Genomic DNA, 19,323 nt, shown 5'->3' with positions numbered 1-19,323 from the left:
CCCCCTATCACATCACCGCTGTACCCAGAGTCCCTCTCCAGCCCCCCGTCCCCCTGTACCCAAAGTCCCTCTCCAGCCCCCTATCACATCCCCCTGTACCCAGAGTCCCTGTCCAGCCCCGTCCCCCTGTACCCAAAGTCCTCTCCAGCCCCCCGTCCCCCTGTACCAAAGTCCCTCTCCAGCCCCCCTATCACATCCCTGTACCCAGAGTCCCTCTCCAGCCCCCATCCCCCTGTACCCAAGTCCCCTCTCCGCCCCCCTATCACATCCCCCTTTACCCAAAGTCCCTCTCCAGCCCCCGTCCCCCTGTACCCAAAGTCCCTCTCCAGCCCCCCTATCACATCCCACTGTACCCAAAGTCCCTCTCCAGCCCCCCCTATCACATCCCCCTGTACCCAAAGTCCCTCTCCAGCCCCCCGTCCCCCTGTACCAAAGTCCCTCTCCAGCCCCCCTATCACATCCCCCTGTACCCAGAGTCCCTCTCCAGCCCCCCTATCACATCCCCCTGTACCCAGAGTCCTCTCCAGCCCCTATCCACATCCCCCTGTACCTCAGAGTACCTCTCCAGCCCCCCTATCACATCCCCCTGTACCCAAAGTCCCTCTCCAGCCCCTTTATCACATCTCCCTGTACCCAAAGTCCCTCTCCAGCCCGCCCCATCCCCCTGTACCCAAAGTCCCTCTCCAGCCCCGCCATCCCCCTGTACCAAGTCCCTCTCCAGCCCCCGTCCCCCTGTACCCAAAGTCCCTCTCCAGCCCCCGTCCCCCTTACCCAAAGTCCCTCTCCAGCCCCCCTATCAACACCCCCTGTACCCAGAGTCCCTCTCCAGCCCCCTATCACATCCCCCTGTACCCAGAGTCCTCTCCAGCCCCCTATCACATCCCCCTGTACCCAAAGTCCCTCTCCAGCCCCCCTAATCCATCCCCTGTACCCAAAGTCCCTCTCCAGCCCCCTATCACATCCCCTGTAACCCAGAGTCCCTCTCCAGCCCCCCTATCACATCCCCTGTACCCAAAGTCCCTCTCCAGCCCCCCGTCCCCTGTACCCAAAGTCCCTCTCCAGCCCCCCTATCACATCCCCCTGTACCCAGAGTCCCTCTCCAGCCACCCTATCACATCCCCCTGTACCCAGAGTCCCTCTCCACCCTATCACATCCCCGCTGTACCCAGAGTCCCTCTCCAGCCCCCCGTCCCCCTGTACCAAAGTCCCTCTCCAGCCCCCGTTCCCCCTGTACCCAAAGTTCCTCTCCAGCCCCCCATCCCCCTGTACCCAAAGTCCCTCTCCAGCCCCCCTATCACATCCCCCTGTACCCAGAGTCCCTCTCCAGCCCCCCTATCACATCCCCATGTACCCAGAGTCCCTCTCCAGCCCCTATCACATCCTGTACCCAAAGTCCCTCTCCAGCCCCCCTATCACATCCCCCTGTACCCAGAGTCCCTCTCCAGCCCCCCTATCACATCCCCCTGTACCCAAAGTCCCTCTCCAGCCCCCCGTCCCCCTGTACCCAAAGTCCCTCTCCAGCCCCCCTATCACATCCCCTGTACCCAAAGTCCCTCTCCAGCCCCCCTATCACATCCCTGTACCCAGAGTCCCTCTCCAGCCCCCCTATCACATCCCCCTGTACCCAAAGTCCTCTCCAGCCCCCCATCCCCTGTACCCAAAGTCCCTCTCCAGCCCCGTCCCCCTGTACCCAAAGTCCCTCTCCAGCCCCCCCCCCTGTACCCAAAGTCCCTCTCCAGCCCCCCTATCACATCCCCCTGTACCCAGAGTCCCTCTCCAGCCCCCCTATCACATCCCCCTGTACCCAGAGTCCCTCTCCAGCCCCCCTATCACATCCCCTGTACCCAGAGTCCCTCTCCAGCCCCCTATCACATCCCCTGTACCCAAAGTCCCTCTCCAGCCCCCCTATCACATCCCCTGTACCCAAAGTCCCTCTCCAGCCCCCCTATCACAATCCCCTGTACCCAGAGTCCCTCTCCAGCCCCCCGTCCCCCTGTACCCAAAGTCCCTCTCCAGCCCCCCTATCACATCCCCCTGTACCCAGAGTCCCTCTCCAGCCCCCCATCACAATCCCCTATACCCAGAGTCCCTCTCCAGCCCCCCTATCACATTCCCCCTGTACCCAGAGTCCCTCTCCAGCCCACCCGTCCCCCTGTACCCAAAGTCCCTCTCCAGCCCCCGTCCCCCTGTACCCAAGTCCCTCTCCAGCCCCCGTCCCTGTACCCAAAGTCCCTCTCCAGCCCCCCTATCACATCCCCCTGTACCCAGTCCCTCTCCAGCCCCCCTATCACATCCCCCTGTACCCAGAGTCCCTCTCCAGCCCCCCTATCACATCCCCCTGTACCCAAAGTCCCTCTCCAGCCCCCCTATCACATCCCCTGTACCCAGAGTCCCTCTCCAGCCCCCCTATCACATCCCCCTGTACCCAAAGTCCTCTCCAGCCCCCCGTCCCCCTGTACCCAAAGTCCCTCTCCAGCCCCCCTATCCCATCCCCCTGTACCCAGAGTCCCTCTCCAGCCCCACTATCACATCCCCCTGTACCCAAAGTCCCTCTCCAGCCCCCCATCCCCCTGTACCCAAAGTCCTGTTCCAGCCCTCCTATCACATCCCTGTACCCAAAGTCCCCTCTCGCAGCCCCCCGTCCCCCTGTACCCAAAGTCCCTCTCCAGCCCCCCGTCCCCCTGTACCCAAAGTCCCTCTCCAGCCCCCCGTCCCTGTACCCAAAGTCCCTCTCCACCCCGTCCCCCTGTACCCAGAGTCCCTCTCCAGCCCCCCATCCCCCTGTACTTAAAGTCCCTCTCCAGCCCCCCTATCACATCCCCCTGTACCCAAAGTCCCTCTCCAGCCCCCCTATCACATCCCTGTACCCAGAGTCCCTCTCCAGCCCCCCTTCACATCCCCCTGTACCCAGAGTCCCTCTCCAGCCCCTATCACATCCCCTGTACCCAGAGTCCCTCTCCAGCCCCCCTATCACATCCCCTGTACCCAAAGTCCCTCTCCAGCCGCCCTATCACATCCCCCTGTAGCCCAGAGTCCCTCTCCAGCCCCCCAATCACATCCCCCTGTACCCAGAGTCCCTCTCCAGCCCCCCTATCACATCCCCCTGTACCCAAAGTCCCTCTCCAGCCCCTATCACATCCCCCTGTACCCAGAGTCCCTCTCCAGCCCCCTATCACATCCCCCTGTACCGCAAAAGTCCCTCTCCAGCCCCCTCCTATCACATCCCCCTGTACCCAGAGTCCCTCACCAGCCCCCCATCCCCCTGTACCCAAAGTCCCTCTCCAGCCCCCTATCACATCCCCCTGTACCCAAAGTCCCTCTCCAGCCCCCTATCACATCCCCCTGTACCCAGAGTCCCTCTCCAGCCCCCGTCCCCTTGTACCCAAAGTCCCTCTCCAGCCCCCCGTCCCCTGTACCCAAAGTCCCTCTCCAGCCCCCCTATCACATCCCCCTGTACCCAAAGTCCTCTCCCAGCCCCCCTATCACATCCCCCTGTACCCAAAGTCCCTCTCCAGCCCCCCTATATCATCCCCCTGTACCCAAAGTCCCTCTCCAGCCCCCCTATCACATCCCCATACCTTCTGAGCCAGATCTGTAGGCCTGCGGGGGGGATGGACTCTCTATGAGGAGGGTGACCTTGCAGACCCCCGGCCTAGACTCGGGCACTGCCCGAAGCCCCTCCCACATCCCTGTAACCTCCCTAAAATGAACGGTCATTTCCATGAATCCTTTTTATTTTTCCCAAATAGGAATTGGTCCAGCAGGGATTAACTTCCCCTTGAAACTGGGTGAAACTGAAACCAATGAAGGACCGGCTGTCACTGACTATTCCCCTGCTATTCTATGCCTCCATAGGGCACAATGGTGCTCGACAGATCAAACCTGCTGAGTTTTTTTCACAATTGCTTAGTAAATGTGCCCTCAATTGTTGTAGAAAAGTCTGTGGATTGTGCTGGGGGGAGGGGCCAGTAACTCACCTGTCAATCAACATGAGTTAATAAATGTCACTCCTGGGGAACAATGGGAGGAGAGGTATTAATCTCACTCACAGGCACCGCCTCTAATAAAATCCATTGGATCAGAGCCATGTGACCCGTTTCTCCTATGAATCATAGTGTTTGTGCAGAACTGACATTTTCGGGGGGGGGGGCACAGACGTTCCAATAGGGGCAAATGTTAAACACTGCAAAAATAATTCATCCATTGAAAAAAATGGGTGGCGCCACCAACAGCCAATCAGATTTATTTCATTGAAATGTAAAGTTCTGCCATTCTCACAAGTTTTACTCTAGTGCCCCAAGCGTTTTGCAGTTGGTCGCTGGGGGACTAAAGATAAAAGTTAGAAAAAGTAGGTGGAGCCACCAACAGCCAATCAGGTTTGACCCATTAAATTGAATTGGTTGAAGTTTATACTGCTGCCTTTCTCACACTATTAATCCCAGGGTCCCCAAACTTTGCAGATTTAGTCACTGGGAACTGCACTTTCATGTTAGAAAAAGTGGGCGGAGCCACCAACAGCCAATCAGATGTCACTCATTGACTTTCAGACAGTATTAAACCCAGGGTCCCCTGCAGGCCCGGAGCTTTCCCTGCAGTCCATGGGCATTGGGATTGCTCTCTGGTGCCCCCTGCAGGCCCGGAGCTTTCCCTGCAGTCCATGGGCATTGGGATTGCTCTCTGGTGCCCCCTGCAGGCCCGGAGCTTTCCCTGCAGTCCATGGGCATTGGGATTGCTCTCTGGTGCCCCCTGCAGGCCCGGAGCTTTCCCTGCAGTCCATGGGCATTGGGATTGCTCTCTGGTGCCCCCTGCAGGGCCGGAGCTTTCCCTGCAGTCCATGGGCATTGGGATTGCTCTCTGGTGCCCCCTGCAGGCCCGGAGCTTTCCCTGCAGTCCATGGGCATTGGGATTGCTCTCTGGTGCCCCCTGCAGGCCCGGAGCTTTCCCTGTAGGGATTAATGGCTGAGATACAGAGATCCCCCCACCGCCGGCAGCAGAACCTGAGCAGCTAAATGAGTCCATTAGTTTCTATTTCTCTTATTTGTATTCATTGTACACAGAACCCAACACTGAGGCTCCAGAGAATCAAGAGGATCCAGAGCAGGGATCCCCCAACCAGTGACTTGGGGGCAAGTTTTGGTTGAATAAAAACAAGATTTCCTGCCAAATAAAGCCCCTGTAAGCTGATAGGGTGCATAGAGGCCCCTAATAGCCAATCAACCAATTATTTGGCTCCTCCATGAATTGTAATGGGCTTGTGTTGCCCCCGAGTCTGACTGTGGCTCCCGAGTAAGAAGGTTGGGGATCCCTGATCCTGAGAATCCACGTCCTGTAATCTATCTTTGCTCTGGGTCTATGCGGATCTCGGGGCCCGAATGCTGGGCTTGAGCAGAACAAACAGGACCAATCAGAGCAGCCGGTTGCATTATACATTCGGGGGGGGGGGGGGTAGGCCTATAGACCACGTACCAACACCTGGGGGGGGGGCAGAGACAAAGGGCACTGTATGAGGTGTAACCATGGGGATATTTGGGGCAGAGGGGCCAACCCAGTGCCTGGGGCCCAAATTCCCACTGATACCCTGCCCTACAGCTCATCCCGAGTCGTCTCACTGGGTTCCATCTCCTTCATCTTCCTTCTTCTTCCAGTTCTACTGGATCCTGTGTCCATAGTGTTCGATCCCAAAGGGAAGGCCAATAAGTCTCCTACCGGTGGGCCTGGCACCAAGGGCACCAACGGCACCAACAGCACCAAGGGCACCAACAGCACCAAGGGTACCAACAGCACCAAGGGCACCAACGGCACCAACAGCACCAAGGGTACCAACGGCACCAACAGCACCAAGGGTACCAACAGCACCAAGGGCACCAACGGCACCAACAGCACCAAGGGCACCAACAGCACCAAGGGTACCAACAGCACCAAGGGCACCAACGGCACCAACAGCACCAAGGGTACCAACGGCACCAACAGCACCAAGGGTACCAACAGCACCAAGGGTACCAGGCACCAAACGCACCAAGGGCACCAAGGGCACCAACGGCACCAACAGCACCAAGGGCACCAAGGGCACCAACGGCACCAAGGGTACCAACAGCACCAAGGGCACCAACGGCACCAACAGCACCAAGGGTACCAACGGCACCAACAGCACCAAGGGCACCAACGGCACCAACAGCACCAAGGGTACCAACGGCACCAACAGCACCAAGGGTACCAACAGCACCAAGGGCACCAAGGGTACGCCTATCATACAGAACACGGGTGCCCATGGGTTGGGCCGGACTTGGACTCATCAGTCCCATTTCCCATTGTGCTGGGTCCGGTCTCTGTGCTCCTTTGTCCAAGTTCTGTTCCGATAACAGCAGTCTCCAAGCCGCTACTTGCCCCTTCAGCCCTCCTGCCCCTTCAGCCCTCCTGCCCCTTCAGTCCTCCTGCCCCTTCAGTCCTCCTGCCCCCTCAGCCCTCCTGCCCCTTCAGCCCTCCTGCCCCTTCAGCCCTCCTGCCCCTCAGCCTCCTGCCCCTTGCAGCCCTCCTGCCCTTCAGCCTTCCTGCCCTTCAGCCCTCCTGCCTCTTCAGCCCTCCTGCCCCTTCAGCCCTCCTGCCCCTCAGACTCCTGCCGCTTCCAGCCCTCCTGCCCTTCAGCCTTCCTGCCCCTCAGCCCTCCTGCCCCTTCAGCCCTCCTGCCTCTTCAGCCCTCGCTGCCCTTCAGTCCTCCTGCCCCTTCAGTCCTCCTGCCCCGCTCAGCCCTCCTGCCCTTCAAAAGCCCTCCTGCCCCTTCAGCCCTCCTGCCCCTCAGCCCTCCTGCCCCTTCAGCCCCTGCCCCTTCAGCCCTCCTGCCCCTTCAGCCCTCCTGCCCCTTCAGCCCTCCTGCCCCTCAGCCCTCCTGCCCCTTCAGCCCTCCTGCCTCTTCAGCCCTCCTGCCCCTTCAGTCCTCCTGCCCCTTCAGTCCTCCTGCCCCCTCAGCCCTCCTGCCCCTCAGCCCTCCCTGCCCCTTCAGCCCTCCTGCCCCTCAGCCCTCCTGCCCCTTCAGCCCTCCTGCCCCCTCAGCCCTCCTGCCCCTTCAGCCCTCCTGCCCCTTCAAAGCCTTCCTGCCCCTTCAGCCTCCTGCCTCTTTCAGCCCTCCTGCCCCTTCAGCCCTCCTGCCCCTCAGACTCCTGCCCCTTCAGCCCTCTGCCCCTTCAGCCTTCCTGCCCCTCAGCCCTCCTGCCCCTTCAGCCCTGCCTGCCCCCATCAAGGCCCTCCTGCCCGCTTTCAGCCCTCCTGCCCCTTCAGCCTTCCTGCCGCTTCAGCCCTCCTGCCTCTTCAGCCCTCCTGCCCCTATCAGCCCTTCCTTGCCCTCAGACTCCTGCCCCTTCAGCCGCTCCTGCCCTTCCAGCCTCCTGCCCCTTCAGCCCTGCCCTGCCCCTTCAGCCCTCCTGCCCCTTCAGCCCTCCTGCCCCCTCAGCCCTCCTGCCCCTTCAGCCCTCCTGCCCCAGTGTCCATAACTGTGGTTGCCAGGCCTGTGCCCATCAGAACCCTTCCCCGTCTCTTGGTTCCGGGTGACAGTGCGACCCACCCCAGCACCGAGTCGCCCGAGTTCCACCCGATCGGATACAATAAGCACAAGTGAGATCTGCAGCTCCATTGGCTGAAATGATAATGACACAAACCCTTGTGACCCAGTCCCGGCACTGTAGGGGGGGCAGAACACAGGGGGGGTGGGTGGCAGTTTGGTTTATACACAGGAGCTTCGTTGCTAGGGGTAACAAGGCTATAATTTGGGATGGACACGACTGGGTTAAATGGACGAGTCTCCCCTCCCCCTCCTGGCATTACCTATAGCCAATAGGAACACAGGATTCCCAATTCTGCCCTAACCTGTTGCTGCTTCCCCCCCCCGTGAGTCCGTCAGGGAGAGGGTTAATAATACCCATAGATGAGCCAATAGCAATACAGGATTCTCAGTCCCGCCCTTACCTGCTGCTGCTCCTCCCCCGGGGGTGTGTCCTGCAGGGAGCGGGTTCCGCCCACATCAGCTGCCGGATCCCGGGACTCAGAGCCTCAGTGAGAGTAATGGCCCCGTCTGTCCGACTCGCCCGACTCGCCCGACTCGCCCGACTCGCCCTGCTGGTGCTGCTCCTGGGGGCGGTGGGGTCGGGAGCGGAGGAGCCTGAGGGTGAGTTGCCCCATTGGGAACAGATCGGCCCGGGGGGAAGAGAAGGGGGGGGGTTTGTGGGGGGGGCAATATTCCTCTGTGACTGTGGGGGGGTTTAATGTTTGTGGTAAAAGGGAAATTATTATTTTAGTGCAGTTCCCCCCCCCCAACTGTTTGGCCTTACTCCCCCCCCATCCACCCTCTTCTCCCCCTTCTATATTTCCCCTCTCCCCCCATTTGTCTCTCTACTCCCCGAACCCCCTTTCCCTTCCCCTCTCTCCTTCTGTCTCTCATCCCCTCTCCTTTCCTTTTCTATTCCCCCCCCCCAACTGTTTGGCCTTACTCCCCCCATCCTCCCTCTTCTCCCCCTTCTATATTTCCCCTCTCCCCCCATTGTCTCTCTACTCCCCGAACCCCCTTTCCCTTCCCCTCTCTCCTTCTGTCTCTCATCCCCTCTCCTTTCCTTTTCTATTCCCCCCCCCAACTGTTTGGCCTTACTCCCCCCATCCTCCCTCTTCTCCCCCCTTCTATATTTCCCCTCTCCCCCATTTGTCTCTCTACTCCCCGAACCCCCTTTCCCTTCCCCTCTCTCCTTCTGTCTCTCATCCCCTCTCCTTTCCTTTTCTATTCCCCCCCCCAACTGTTTGGCCTTACTCCCCCCCATCCTCCCTCTTCTCCCCCCTTCTATATTTCCCCTCTCCCCCCATTTGTCTCTTACTCCCGAACCCCCTTTTCCCTTCCCTCTCTCCTTCTGTCTCTCATCCCCTCTCCTTTCCTTTTCTATTCCCCCCCCCAACTGTTTGGCCTTACTCCCCCCATCCTCCCTCTTCTCCCCCCTTCCTAATATTTCCCTCTCCCCCATTTGTCTGCTTCTACTCCCCCGAACCCCCTTTCCCTTCCCTCTCTCCTTCTGTCTCTCATCCCCTCTCCTTTCCTTTTCTATTCCCCCCCCCCCCAACTGTTTGGCCTTACTCCCCCCCATCCTCCCTCTTCCCCCCCTTCTATATTTCCCCTCTCCCCCCATTTGTCTCTCCCCCGAACCCCTTTCCCTTCCCCTCTCTCCTTCTGTCTCTCATCCCCTCTCCTTTCCTTTTCTATTCCCCCCCCCAACTGTTTGGCCTTACCCCCCCCATCCTCCCTCTTCCCCCCCTTCTATATTTCCCCTCTCCCCCCATTTGTCTCTCCCCGAACCCCTTTCCCTTCCCCTCTCTCCTTCTGTCTCTCATCCCCTCTCCTTTCCTTTTCTATTCCCCCCCCCCAACTGTTTGGCCTTACCCCCCCCCATCCTCCTCTTCCCCCCTTCTATATTTCCCCTCTCCCCCCATTTGTCTCTCCCCGAACCCCCTTTCCCTTCCCCTCTCTCCTTCTGTCTCTCATCCCCTCTCCTTTCCTTTTCTATTCCCCCCCCCAAACTGTTTGGCCTTACTCCCCCCCATCCTCCCTCTTCTCCCCCCTTCTATATTTCCCCTCTCCCCCCATTTGTCTCTCTACTCCCCGAACCCCCTTTCCCTTCCCCTCTCTCCTTCTGTCTCTCATCCCCTCTCCTTTCCTTTTCTATTCCCCCCCCCCCAACTGTTTGGCCTTACTCCCCCCCCATCCTCCCTCTTCTCCCCCCTTCTATATTTCCCCTCTCCCCCCATTTGTCTCTCTACTCCCCGAACCCCCTTTCCCTTCCCCTCTCTCCTTCTGTCTCTCATCCCCTCTCCTTTCCTTTTCTATTCCCCCCCCCCAACTGTTTGGCCTTACTCCCCCCCATCCTCCCTCTTCTCCCCCCTTCTATATTTCCCCTCTCCCCCCATTTGTCTCTCTACTCCCGAACCCCCTTTCCCTTCCCCTCTCTCCTTCTGTCTCTCATCCCCTCTCCTTTCCTTTTCTATTCCCCCCCCAACTGTTTGGCCTTACTCCCCCCCATCCTCCCTCTTCTCCCCCCCTTCTATATTTCCCCCCCATTTGTCTCTCTACTCCCCGAACCCCCTTTCCCTTCCCCTCTCTCCTTCTGTCTCTCATCCCCTCTCCTTTCCTTTTCTATTCCCCCCCCCCAACTGTTTGGCCTTACTCCCCCCCATCCTCCCTCTTCTCCCCCCTTCTATATTTCCCCTCTCCCCCCATTTGTCTCTCTACTCCCCGAACCCCCTTTCCCTTCCCCTCTCTCCTTCTGTCTCTCATCCCCTCTCCTTTCCTTTTCTATTCCCCCCCCCCCCAACTGTTTGGCCTTACTCCCCCCCATCCTCCCTCTTCTCCCCCCTTCTATATTTCCCCTCTCCCCCCATTTGTCTCTCCCCGAACCCCCTTTCCCCTCTCTCCTTCTGTCTCTCATCCCCTCTCCTTTCCTATTCAGGAAGTGATGAGGCAGTGAAGGGGTTAATGCCCCCCCAGGGGAATGGTCGGTGGGGGCCGCGTGACGCTTGGGTTTGGGTTTCAGGACTCTGTTTGATGCTGGAAGTCCCGTCTCATGTTCCCCCCCAGATTACGTACATGGGCCCCCCAGTCTCGGGCAGTGTATCACTCAGTGAGTTACAGAAGGGCCCATTCTGGGCGACTCTTCAGTTGGTCGTCATTATTGATCTTTTCCCTTATTCTTATGCCTCTCTTAAATGGGGGTCACTGACCCCGGCAGCCAAACCCTATTGCTCTGTGAGGCTCCAGTTTTATTGTTATTATTCCTTATCTTTCTATTCAGCCCCTCCCCTATTCGTATCCCAGTCTCTCATTCAGACCCCTGCCTGGTTGCTAAGGTAATTTGGACCCTAGCAACCAGCTGCTGAAACTCTAAGCTGGAGAGCTGCTGAACAAAAAGTAAAATAATTAGAAAACTACAAATAATAAAAAATGAAGACCAATTGCAAATTATCTGAGAATATCACTTTCCGTGCTTCCCTGCGGCTGCATCTACACAATTACAGGGGGGCTCAGTGGGCTGAGTGGGGGGCAGAGTGTATGGGGGGGCACCTTGGATTGTCAGTTGTACAGAAAGACTCAAGTGATGGATCCGGCGGTGCTGATCCGTATGGGATTTATTTGCCCGATACAATAGGAAGGGGCAGTTTGCTGATTGAATGTCTGGGCTCTGTATCAGCCACAGGTTCTACTGACCCCCGGGGTGGGGAGGCAGGTACCAGACTGTAGGTACAAGGGTCCAATCCATGAGATGGAATGAGAAGTAGAGTAGTGGGGGGGGGGGCACCCACATCATTTGGCCAATAGCCTCCCTGGGCTCATTCACTTTGCTCCTCTCTGTGTCCCCTATAGGTGCAGTAACTCAGGACAAGGACACTCTGTGCAGAAGTACCGGGGGGCTGTGCCTGCCAAGCTGCCCCCCAATACTCTTCCCTCGGGGATTCTGTAAGAATGGGCCCTGCTGCTCTCCACTCCTGGCCTAACTCATCTGTGTCCCCTGGAGGTTGTATAAACCCTTGTGGCTTGGGAACCATCTGTGCCCTGGGGCTACAAACCATAACCTCATGGCTACCATCATCTCCAGAGACTTCAGTAATATAGTGGCCTCATCAAGCTTGAGGACCATCATCTTCCCACAGGAAGAGACCTGAGTACCATCATCTTCCCACAGGAGAGACCTGAGTACCATCATCTTCCCACAGGAGAGACCTGAGTACCATCATCTTCCCACAGGAGAGACCTGAGTACCATCATCTTCCCACAGGAGAGACCTGAGTACCATCATCTTCCCACAGGAGAGACCTGAGTACCATCATCTTCCCACAGGAGAGACCTGAGTCCCATCATCTTCCCACAGGAGAGACCTGAGTCCCATCATCTTCCCACAGGAGAGACCTGAGTCCCATCATCTTCCCACAGGAGAGACCTGAGTCCCATCATCTTCCCACAGGAGAGACCTGAGTACCATCATCTTCCCACAGGAGAGACCTGAGTCCCATCATCTTCCCACAGGAGAGACCTGAGTCCCATCATCTTCCCACAGGAGAGACCTGAGTCCCATCTTCTTCCCACAGGAGAGACCTGAGTCCCATCATCTTCCCACAGGAGAGACCTGAGTCCCATCATCTTCCCACAGGAGAGACCTGAGTCCCATCATCTTCCCACAGGAGAGACCTGAGTCCCATCATCTTCCCACAGGAGAGACCTGAGTACCATCATCTTCCCACAGGAGAGACCTGAGTCCCATCATCTTCCCACAGGAGAGACCTGAGTCCCATCATCTTCCCACAGGAGAGACCTGAGTCCCATCTTCTTCCCACAGGAGAGACCTGAGTCCCATCATCTTCCCACAGGCGAGACCTGAGTCCCATCATCTTCCCACAGGAGAGACTGGCATCCCATGAACTTCCCACAGGAGGAGACCTGAGTACCAATTGGCCACAGTCACCCCATGATTATTTCTTTAGGTACCATAACCTTCATCTCCCTGTCCTGCATGCTGTCACCTGTGAGGCTTGAACTCCATTATCTCCCAAATTTTTTGGTACCATGAATCTTCCAGGCCTGCAGTGGGTACCCTCGGGCTTGCAGTGGGTACCCTCGGGGCTGCAGTGGGTACCCTCGGGGCTGCAGTGGGTACCCTCGGGGCTTGCAGTGGGTGCCCTCAGGGCTGCAGTGGGTACCCTCGGGGCCTGCAGTGGGTACCCTCGGGCTTGCAGTGGGTACCCTCGGGGCTGCAGTGGGTACCCTCGGGGCTGCAGTGGGTACCCTCGGGGCTTGCAGTGGGTGCCCTCAGGGCTGCAGTGGGTACCCTCGGGGCTTGCAGCGGGTGCCCTCGGGCTTGCAGCGGGTACCCTCGGGCTTGCAGCGGGTACCCTCGGGCTTGCAGCTGGTGCCCTCGGGCCTGCAGTAGGTGCCCTCGGGCTTGCAGTGGGTGCCCTCGGGCTTTGTAACTATTTTCCATGGGCCCAAGATGGTTTACATTGGTTTCTGCTCATCTGGGGGGTTGAACCCTTGACACCTCGGCAGTGGTTTGTGCCATTGGATATAAACAGTTTGAAATTAACCATTTAGTCTCCCCTTTCTCTGATACCAACACTATGGGATGTACCAAGCTGATCATAAGGGGGGGGTTCTGCTTTGGTCTTAAATAAAAAGACTTTCTGTGCTGATGGGGAGCCCCCTGTTGTCTGTGTGATGGACTTCAGCCCCCACCATTCTGCCCCAGCCCTGCTTTATTTCCCCTCATTGGGGGCCCTTTCCCCTCTCAGGGATGGGGGGTCCCCGGCTGGGGGTGTCGATAGCCTGAGGGAATCGCCTATAACCTAAGTATTAGCCTAAAGCTATAAAATAATATAATAAAACAGAATTAGGGCGCATTACAGCCAGGGGGCAGTTAGAGGAATAGTTACCCTTTAATCTGAATGTGTTTATTGAGAACACCCCATCCTTTGCCCAGTGTATCCCCAAATACACAGTATGGGGGTCCCTGTTGGTTTGTGGGGGCCAATGAGACGCTCAGTGAATGTTCATACAGTCCTGTTTCCCCCCAAACTGGCAGCACTTCTGGTTGGGGGGGCAGTCGGCGTTTGCCCTGCAACGTACGTTGGGGCACTCCAGCTGCTTGTTGTCCGTTGTGGGGCAGATTCCCCATTTCTCTGTAAAGAAAGAGCAATGGTGACCTACTGGTCCCTCAGGGGCAATAGTGACCTACTGGTCCCTCAGGGGCAATAGTGACATACTGGTCCCTCAGGGACAATGGTGACCTACTGGTCCCTCAGGGGCAATGGTGACCTACTGGTCCCTCAGGGGCAATAGTGACATACTGGTCCCTCAGGGGCAATGGTGACATACTGGTCCCTCAGGGGCAATAGTGACATACTGGTCCCTCAGGGGCAATGGTGACATACTGGTCCCTCAGGGGCAATGGTGACATACTGGTCCCTCAGGGGCAATAGTGACATACTGGTCCCTCAGGGGCAATGGTGACATACTGGTCCCTCAGGGGCAATGGTGACATACTGGTCCCTCAGGGGCAATAGTGACATACTGGTCCCTCAGGGGCAGTGGTGACCTACTGGTCCCTCAGGGGCAATGGTGACCTACTGGTCCCTCAGGGGCAGTGGTGACCTACTGGTCCCTCAGGGGCAGTGGTGACCTACTGGTCCCTCAGGGGCAGTGGTGACCTACTGGTCCCTCAGGGGCAGTGGTGACTTACTGACCCCCAATAACTGGCTGCTCCCTAGCAGGGTAGCTTAGCACTGCCCCCAGTAAGTCCCTTCCCCCTGCCCTCCAGTAAGTCCCTGCCCCCCAGTAAGTCCCTTCCCCCTGCCCCCCAGTAAATCCCTTCCCCCTGCCCCCCAGTAAATCCCTTCCCCCTGCCCCCCAGTAAGTCCCTGCCCCCCAGTAAATCCCTTCCCCCTGCCCCCCAGTAAATCCCTTCCCCCTGCCCCCCAGTAAGTCCCTTCCCCCTGCCCCCCAGTAAGCCCCAGCCCCCCAGTAAGCCCCGTTACCTTCCATGGGGTCCCGGCAGATGTTGCCGCACTGGTCGCAGCATTTCTGGTGCCCGGGGCATTCGAAGTCGCTCTTACACGTGGGGGTGTCGGGGTGAGATGCTGGGGTCGTACAGTTGGCCATTTTGGGGGGGCACCGTCCCTGTTTCACTGATGAAAGGAGAGAGGGAAATGATTTCTTAATTGTGGGCACAATGGGGCCCCCCTACACCCCGACTAAATCTCCTTCTTGGCCCCACTGCACGGGGGGCACAACCCCCACCCCCCCGGCACTGCCTGTGCCCCCCAGTACTGGGCCCCGTCTGATAAGCAGCTTCAGTGTATGAATTTACTGGGGGCCCCGGAAGTTCCCATAATGGAGATTTCAGCTGGAGCCTCAGTGGGGCACAATGTCCCCACCCCAGAGCTTGGCATCCCCTGCCCATTCCCATCATTCCCTGGCCCAGTGAGCTTACAATCTAAGGTCCCTATCACATTCCCATCAGTCCCTGCCCCAGTGAGCTTACAATCTAAGGTCCCTATCCCATTCCCATCAGTCCCTGCCCCAGTGAGCTTACAATCTAAGGTCCCTATCCCATTCCCATCAGCCCCTGTCCCAGTGAGCTTACAATCTAAGGTCCCTATCCCATTCCCATCAGCCCCTGCCCCAGTGAGCTTACAATCTAAGGTCCCTATCCCATTCCCATCAGTCCCTGCCCCAGTGAGCTTACAATCTAAGGTCCCTATCCCATTCCCATCAGTCCCTGCCCCAGTGAGCTTACAATCTAAGGTCCCTATCCCATTCCCATCAGTCCCTGCCCCAGTGAGCTTACAATCTAAGGTCCCTATCCCATTCCCATCAGTCCCTGCCCCAGTGAGCTTACAATCTAAGGTCCCTATCCCATTCCCATCAGTCCCTGTCCCAGTGAGCTTACAATCTAAGGTCCCTATCCCATTCCCATCAGCCCCTGCCCCAGTGAGCTTACAATCTAAGGTCCCTATCCCATTCCCATCAGCCCCTGCCCCAGTGAGCTTACAATCTAAGGTCCCTATCACATTCCCATCAGCCCCTGCCCCAGTGAGCTTACAATCTAAGGGCCCTGCCACATTCCCATCAGCCCCTGCCCCAGTGAGCTTACAATCTAAGGTCCCTATCCCATTCCCATCAGTCCCTGTCCCAGTGAGCTTACAATCTAAGGTCCCTATCCCATTCCCATCAGTCCCTGCCCCAGTGAGCTTACACTCTAATGTCCCTATCCCATTCCCATCAGTCCCTGCCCCAGTGAGCTTACAATCTAAGGGCCCTATCCCATTCCCATCAGCCCCTGCCCCAGTGAGCTTACAATCTAAGGTCCCTATCCCATTCCCATCATTCCCTGCCCCAGTGAGCTTACAATCTAAGGCCCTTATCCCATTCCCATCAGTCCCTGCCCCAGTGAGCTTACAATCTAAGGTCCCTATCCCATTCCCATCATTCCCTGCCCCAGTGAGCTTACAATCTAAGGCCCTTATCTCATTCCCATCAGCCCCTGCCCCAGTGAGCTTACAATCTAAGGTCCCTATCCCATTCCCATCAGTCCCTGCCCCAGTGGAGCTTACAATCTAAGGTCCCTATCCCATTCCCATCAGCCCCTGCCCCAGTGAGCTTACAATCTAAGGGCCCTATCCCATTCCCATCAGCCCCTGCCCCAGTGAGCTTACAATCTAAGGTCCCTATCCCATTCCCATCAGTCCCTGCCCCAGTGAGCTTACAATCTAAGGTCCCTATCCCATTCCCATCAGTCCCTGCCCCAGTGAGCTTACAATCTAAGGTCCCTATCACATTCCCATCAGCCCCTGCCCCAGTGAGCTTACAATCTAAGGTCCCTATCCCATTCCCATCAGCCCCTGCCCCAGTGAGCTTACAATCTAAGGTCCCTATCCCATTCCCATCAGTCCCTGCCCCAGTGAGCTTACAATCTAAGGTCCCTATCCCATTCCCATCAGTCCCTGCCCCAGTGAGCTTACAATCTAAGGTCCCTATCACATTCCCATCAGCCCCTGCCCCAGTGAGCTTACAATCTAAGGTCCCTATCCCATTCCCATCAGCCCCTGCCCCAGTGAGCTTACAATCTAAGGTCCCTATCCCATTCCCATCAGTCCCTGCCCCAGTGAGCTTACAATCTATGGTCCCTATCACATTCCCATCAGCCCCTGCCCCAGTGAGCTTACAATCTAAGGTCCCTATCCCATCAGCCCCAGTGAGTGTATTTGCTACTTACCTTGCACAGTAGTTACGCACTTCCACCCACACTTGACGCAGCAGCATTTCTGGTGTTTGGAGCAGTCGCGGTCGGACTTGCACCCCGGGGTTCCGGGATTGGCTGGTTTGCAGCTGTCGGGGTCCAGCACGGGGCAGACATTATGAACTTCTGGGGAAGAACAACCTCCTGTCATTTATATTCTCAGTGCAGTTTGTTTCCCCTTTACAGGCTGGGGGTGCTCTCTAACACACCATACACAAAGCTGAGTAGACTCATCATTTGCAAATGCCCCGGGTACAAACCCAATGAAACTGTATTGGTATATGTGCCCCCTTGTCTCCCTGTGGGGAGCCCCCCTGGGTGGGGTCCCTGTGCACCCCCATAGCAGTCGCCCAGACTCTGCCCCAGATGGAACAAGACATTGGCCCTTTGTGGGCACAGCTTCACCTGCATTACCGCTATCTGCCAGTGGGGGAGCCCCTTCCATAGACAGAAATGCAACAGCGCCCCCACTTATAGGCAGCTTTCTGAGCCCCCAGTGCCCCCCAGCTCTACTCACTTATAGTCTCCTTTGCCCAGGTGCCCAGGCAGCAGAGGGTGATGCCCAGGAGGAGGGCACTGCCAGTTCCCAACATGTCGGCTGAGATGAGTGTCAGCTCTGCTACCTGCTCGGCATTTATACCTGGAACTGGGGCGGGTCTTGGGGCCGAGTGAGGCATCTGGGGCAGTAACTGGGCAGGTACTGAAACTCTAAACCCAATTATAATCTGTCCAATTAACTGTCCCCACAATTAATTAACCCCATCCCTCCCACACCCAGACACAGATTAACCCCATCCCTCCTGCACTCACAGATTAACCCCATCCCTCCTGCACTCACAGATTAACCCCATCCCTCCTGCACTCACAGATTAACCCCATCCCTCCTGCACTCACAGATTAACCCCATCCCTCCCGCACCCAGACACAGATTAACCCCATCCCTCCTGCACTCACAGATTAACCCCATCCCTCCTGCACTCACAGATTAACCCCATCCCTCCCGCACCCAGACACAGATTAACCCCATCCCTCCTGCGCCCAGACACAGATTAACCCCATCCCTCCTGCGCCCAGACACAGATTAACCCCATCCCTCCTGCGCCCAGACACAGATTAACCCCATCCCTCCTGCGCCCAGACACAGATTAACCCCATCCCTCCTGCGCCAAGACACAGATTAACCCCATCCCTCCTGCGCCCAGACACAGATTAATCCCATCCCTCCTGCACTCACAGATTAACCCCATCCCTCCTGTGCCCAGACACAGATTAATCCCATCCCTCCTGCACTCACAGATTAACCCCATTCCTCCTGCACTCACAGATTAACCCCATTCCTCCTGCACTCAGACACAGATTAACCCCATCCCTCCCGCACCCAGACACAGATTAACCCCATTCCTCCTGCACTCAGACACAGATTAACCCCATCCCTCCCGCACCCAAACACAGATTAACCCCATCCATCCTGTGCTCAGACACAGATTAACCCCATCCCTCCCGCACCCAGACACAGATTAACCCCATCCCTCCTGCACTCACAGATTAACCCCATCCCTCCTGCGCCCAGACACAGATTAACCCCATCCCTCCCGCACCCAGACACAGATTAACCCCATCCCTCCTGCACTCACAGATTAACCCCATCCCTCCTGCGCCCAGACACAGATTAACCCCATCCCTCCCGCACCCAGACACAGATTAACCCCATCCCTCCTGCGCCCAGACACAGATTAACCCCATCCCTCCTGCGCCCAGACACAGATTAATCCCATTCCTCCTGCACTCACAGATTAACCCCATTCCTCCTGCACTCAGACACAGATTAACCCCATCCATCCTGTGCTCAGACACAGATTAACCCCATCCCTCCCGCACCCAGACACAGATTAACCCCATCCCTCCTGCACTCACAGATTAACCCCATCCCTCCTGTGCCCAGACACAGATTAACCCCATCCCTCCTGCGCCCAGACACAGATTAACCCCATCCCTCCTGCGCCCAGACACAGATTAATCCCATTCCTCCTGCACTCACAGATTAACCCCATTCCTCCTGCAGTCAGACACAGATTAACCCCATCCCTCCCGCACCCAGACACAGATTAACCCCATCCATCCTGTGCTCAGACACAGATTAACCCCATCCCTCCTGCATCCCCCATAACTGCATTATCCAAACATGGTTAAATGCAAAATTTCTAAAGTCCAAGAATCACGTGTAGAACCCCATAGGCCCAGGGAGTCAGTACCCCACAATATATTGGCAGACGTTGGACCAATGGGGAGCTGCAGTGGTAAGAGACACCCCACAGTCAGTGAGAGACATCCGCACACTCTGGGGAGACCCTGTACCCTAATATAAGTGGCAGTTCTGTAAATGCCCATTGGTTATTGGGGTGCAATTGCTGGGGTTTGGGGGGGTAGTTGTTCCCTAGGGGCCCAGGCATTCGGCCCATTAATGTTCAGGAGGCGACTGAGCGGATCTTGCAGGGACCGGATCTTCTGGTGTCTC

At 57.3% G+C, this 19,323-nt stretch overlaps 1 protein-coding gene and 1 long non-coding RNA gene across 3 annotated transcripts; one reads left to right on the top strand and one right to left on the bottom strand.

Annotated features, from left to right (window-relative positions):
- The first annotated feature begins 8,042 nt into the window (after positions 1-8,042).
- On the top strand, positions 8,043-13,209 carry LOC116410830. The gene is made up of 3 exons (XR_004222657.1): positions 8,043-8,155; positions 11,384-12,881; positions 12,945-13,209. It is a non-coding gene; the product is annotated as an uncharacterized LOC116410830 (long non-coding RNA).
- A 214-nt stretch (positions 13,210-13,423) lies between these two features.
- On the bottom strand, positions 13,424-17,451 carry LOC101734964 (WAP four-disulfide core domain protein 5). 2 transcript variants are annotated; one of them, XM_031901961.1, is made up of 4 exons: positions 17,326-17,451; positions 16,785-16,931; positions 14,545-14,694; positions 13,424-13,689 (listed from the first exon to the last, which is right to left on the bottom strand). In XM_031901961.1, the coding sequence occupies exons 1-4, from the start codon at positions 17,399-17,401 to the stop codon at positions 13,550-13,552; spliced, it is 513 nt and encodes a 170-aa protein (XP_031757821.1). In that variant the 5' UTR covers positions 17,402-17,451; the 3' UTR covers positions 13,424-13,549. The 2 variants fall into 2 exon arrangements, with proteins under 2 accessions (XP_031757821.1, XP_031757820.1); XM_031901960.1 differs by having other exon boundaries at positions 16,785-16,934; positions 17,326-17,443.
- Between the last annotated feature and the right edge of the window lie 1,872 nt (positions 17,452-19,323).

The sequence above is a fragment of the Xenopus tropicalis genome, chromosome 5 (genome assembly GCF_000004195.4).
Source record: "Xenopus tropicalis strain Nigerian chromosome 5, UCB_Xtro_10.0, whole genome shotgun sequence".
Taxonomy (NCBI): Eukaryota; Metazoa; Chordata; class Amphibia; order Anura; family Pipidae; genus Xenopus; species Xenopus tropicalis.
This window is presented reverse-complemented; position numbering and strand designations above follow the sequence as displayed.

Excerpts from the sequence above, each read along its gene's own strand:
- LOC101734964 (XM_031901960.1), bottom strand. The coding sequence starts at position 17,401 with ATGTTGGGAACTGGCAGTGCCCTCCTCCTGGGCATCACCCTCTGCTGC. Across the intron at positions 16,935-17,325 it reads CTGGGCAAAGGAGACTATAA|AAGTTCATAATGTCTGCCCC; the intron begins GTGAGTAGAGCT and ends GTTCTTCCCCAG. Across the intron at positions 13,690-14,544 it reads CTGCCGGGACCCCATGGAAG|AGAAATGGGGAATCTGCCCC; the intron begins GTAACGGGGCTT and ends CTTTCTTTACAG.